The 3436-nt window shown below is 51.4% G+C and overlaps 1 protein-coding gene across 1 annotated transcript in view; it reads left to right on the top strand.

The window, feature by feature from the left end:
- Nucleotides 1-2611, top strand: part of LOC143131472 (uncharacterized) — a 24255-nt gene extending 21644 nt beyond the window's left edge. Inside the window, exons 30-34 of the mRNA XM_076291125.1 lie at nt 85-187; nt 363-451; nt 623-657; nt 1083-1208; nt 1789-2611. Of these exons, the coding sequence (XP_076147240.1) occupies nt 85-187; nt 363-451; nt 623-657; nt 1083-1208; nt 1789-2088 (653 nt within the window). The 3' untranslated portion in view covers nt 2089-2611. The remainder of the gene's footprint in view (nt 1-84; nt 188-362; nt 452-622; nt 658-1082; nt 1209-1788) is intronic.
- The last annotated feature ends 825 nt before the right edge of the window (nt 2612-3436 follow it).

The following is a 3436-nucleotide window of genomic DNA, read 5'->3' as shown; positions in this document are numbered from 1 at the left end:
CACACACTCACACACTCACACACACACACACACTCACACACTCATACTGACCTTGTTATGAAATGTGTTAACCCCTGCAGATAGAGGATGAGAGCACCAGGAGCTTTCGAGGGACTGTCGTCGAGGACTTTCTGAGCGTGAAACTGTCCCCTGACACACACCTCTCACCTCGCCTGCTTCAGGAGAGGTTGACAAACACACACACACACACACACACACACACATACACTGTTCCAATTCCAAACTGTTTGAGGAAATGTGTTGAGGGGTTATGTTTGCCATTTGTTGTTGCTACACTGATTTTGCTGTGAACCTTGTTCAGTAGAATTGAAATTTGTATGTGCTTGCTGTCTTTACCTCAGGCTTCAGAAATACAAATACTTCAAACTGGAGCACCTTCTTAATGAGCTCTGTCCGGCAAGACAGCCTGATGAACTATCGCCCTCTGCAGGTCTGGAGTCTGTCTGGATTGTCAGTATTTCACATGCAGTCAGCACAATCATGATTCCTTGTAACCTCTCCTCCCATCTCTCTTTTCTCCTCTCCTTTCCTCTCCCCTCCTCTCCTTTCCTCTCCTCTCCCCTCCTCCTCTCTCCTCTCCCCTCCCCATCTCTCCTCACAGGAGCTGTGAGGAGTCATGGAGCCCCTCCTACTCAGGTGATTGACAGCTGACCACAGAGGGCTGTAATGCTCCTCGTTTTTCTCAGCAGAAGTTCTCTCCCTCTGTTCTCTTGTTTTTCCTTCCATAATATGATCAACTTTCTCCCTCTCTCTCCCTCTCCCTCTCTCTCCCGCTTCCTCTCCCTCCCTATCTCTCCCTCTCTCTCCCTCCCTCTCCCTCTCCCTCTCTCTCCCGCTTCCTCTCCCTCCCTCTCTCTCCCTCTCCCTCTCTCTCCCGCTTCCTCTCCCTCCCTCTCTCTCCCTCTCTCTTCCTCTCTCTTCCTCTCCCTCCCTCTCTCTCCCTCCCTCTCCCTCTCCCTCCCTGTCTCTCCCTCCCTCTCTCTCCCTCCCTCTGCCTCTCCTTCTCCCTCTCCCCCTCTCTCTCCTCCCCACCCCCACCCTGTGTCTGTTGTGTATTGCAGGTGTTGTGTATGGAACAGGAGATAAAGCGGCATAATGAGGTTTACCTGCAGCTGGACACACAGCTGTTGAACCGAGTCGCTCACACACAGCGCTCATCAGGGCCTCACACACACACTCTCTCGCAGGTAACATTGTGCTGCGCTGTGCACATCACACTTACCTTCACATTAACTTCATACACACTTCACAATAACTTTTTTCTGAGCTAACATCACACTAACTTTAGACACACTTAATTTCACACGAAACTTTATACTCAGTTAACTTTTAAAGATGACTTTATAACAGGAACGTCTCATGCAAATTTGTATTTGTGTGTGTGTGTGTGGTGTGTGTTCGTGATATTGCAAGTGCTAGGAAAGACTTTTAGGTGTGGGGCAGCTGTGGCCTACTGGTTAGCGCTTCGGACTTGTTACCGGAGGGTTGCCGGTTCGTACCCCGACCAGTAGGCACGGCTGAAGTGCCCTTGAGCAAGGCACCTAACCCCTCACTGCTCCCTGAGCGCCGCTGTTGTTGCAGGCAGCTCACTGTGCCAGGATTAGTGTGTGCTTCACTTCACTGTGTGCTGAGTGTGTTTCACTAACTCACGGATTGGGATAAATGCAGAGACCAAATTTCCCTCACGGGATCAAAAGAGTATATATACTTATACTTACACTCTTATCTTCAGTCAGCCCTGTTTTTCTCTGTCTCTTTTTTGGGCAGGCACCTTCAGAGGCAGCCGAGGCTAGGGAGAGGACCTTGCTCCTGGGCCTGCGGCAGCACAGCGTGGCCAAGAGGCTGCAGGAGATGAGAGAGAGGCTCTCTCGGATCACGCCCCAGACAGCAGTCGCGTCTGAGAAGATACACCATGCTCAGCACACACCACACAGCTCTCTCGTGACGGAGAGCACACACACGGCCGACACACACACCAAGTCACAGGAGCTGAGGTCAGAGAGCGACCGCAGCGTCTCCCAGCAGAAGGCCGAGAGTCAGAAGGACACAGCAAAGCCCATTGTCTAAAACACACACACACACATTACACGCACGCGCACACACACACATACACACATACACACACACACACACACAGGCGCACACACACACACAGGCGCACACACACGCACACACGCACACACACACACACACAGCAAAGCCCTCTCTAGAGCCTGAGAGATCATTCTGAAACAGACTCTCCAGTTCTGAGAGAGAAACTCCTCAGGCAGGACAGGTGTGCTGTACCTACCTGCAGAGACTGAGATGGGCCTGCATGAGCCACTAACCTCACACAGTACTGTGGGGGAGTCCTGACACACACACACACACACACACGCCTGGAGAATCTATTTAACACAGTGTTAAGTCATGCTTTCTCACCCACACCTAAAAAAGTTACCTGACAGTGTTGTCATGCTTGTACAATCTATGTACAGTACTTATTGATAGGCCATGTCCATACAGGCAATGTGTGCATGTGTGTTTGTTTGTGTGAATGTGTCTGACTTGAGTTTATTTTTATGTAGGTTACCCTGTTCACTATTCTCTGTGTTTGGCCCTGGGTTCCATGTACTGAGTTTAAGTAAAAATAAACACTAATAGTCATTTAAATCAAACAGCAAGTGTGACTTGATCAATCGGTACGTTTACATTGTCTGTTTAAAAACCGAAGCCATTTTTTTCCATGGTAATAAAACATAAACGTACATTCCATGTTCTTCCCTAGAGTGTCTCTGATGCTGCTCGTGTCAGGACATACTGTTTATAATGCCACGGTGACCCCCAGTGTCGCAGGGCCACAAAGCCACTACAAACTGGGCAGTTTGGGACGTGAGGGTGGGGGGTGCCAGCTCCACATGCCCTTCAGGTCAGGGTCCATGCCAGTGTGGTGGCATCACTGTGCTTTAACCGGACTGCTGTTGGACAGGCTGGCACATCCCACATGGCTGGCATATCTGCCTGTGCCTCTCCCCATCCCCCCCCCCCCCCCCCCCCCCATCTTCCCCCGCTTTAGTCCTGCCAGGCTGCCAGGCTGTGCCAGGCTGTAGCTCGTGGACGTCGGAGGCCATGTCACTCAACCATCAGCTGCCAGCTCAGCACCCTCTCTGCCTCCATCCATCTCCCCTATCTCCCTCTATCCTTCTCTTTTTCTTTCCCTCGCTCTCTCTCTCTCCTTCCTCTCCCTTCCCTCTCTCTCAGCTTTGGACTCTGGTGCCTCCCTCTGGGCCAATAGCCTGCGGACAGACAGAGGGTCAGGGGGGACAACTTAATGCCCCTAATGTGTGTGTGTGTGTGTGTGTGTGTGTGTGTGTGTGTGTGTGTGTGTTCTGGAGCTGGTCCAACCGGCTGACACCTCACACTCGGCTTCCCTATC

This window comes from Alosa pseudoharengus, unplaced genomic scaffold (genome assembly GCF_046254945.1).
Source record: "Alosa pseudoharengus isolate Yale_2024_CS ecotype anadromous, Long Island Sound unplaced genomic scaffold, YU_APseudo_1.1 YU_APseudo_1.1_scf_18, whole genome shotgun sequence".
NCBI lineage: Eukaryota > Metazoa > Chordata > Actinopteri > Clupeiformes > Clupeidae > Alosa > Alosa pseudoharengus.
The sequence above is the reverse complement of the archived record's forward strand: the minus strand, read 5'-3'. Positions and strand labels throughout refer to the sequence as shown.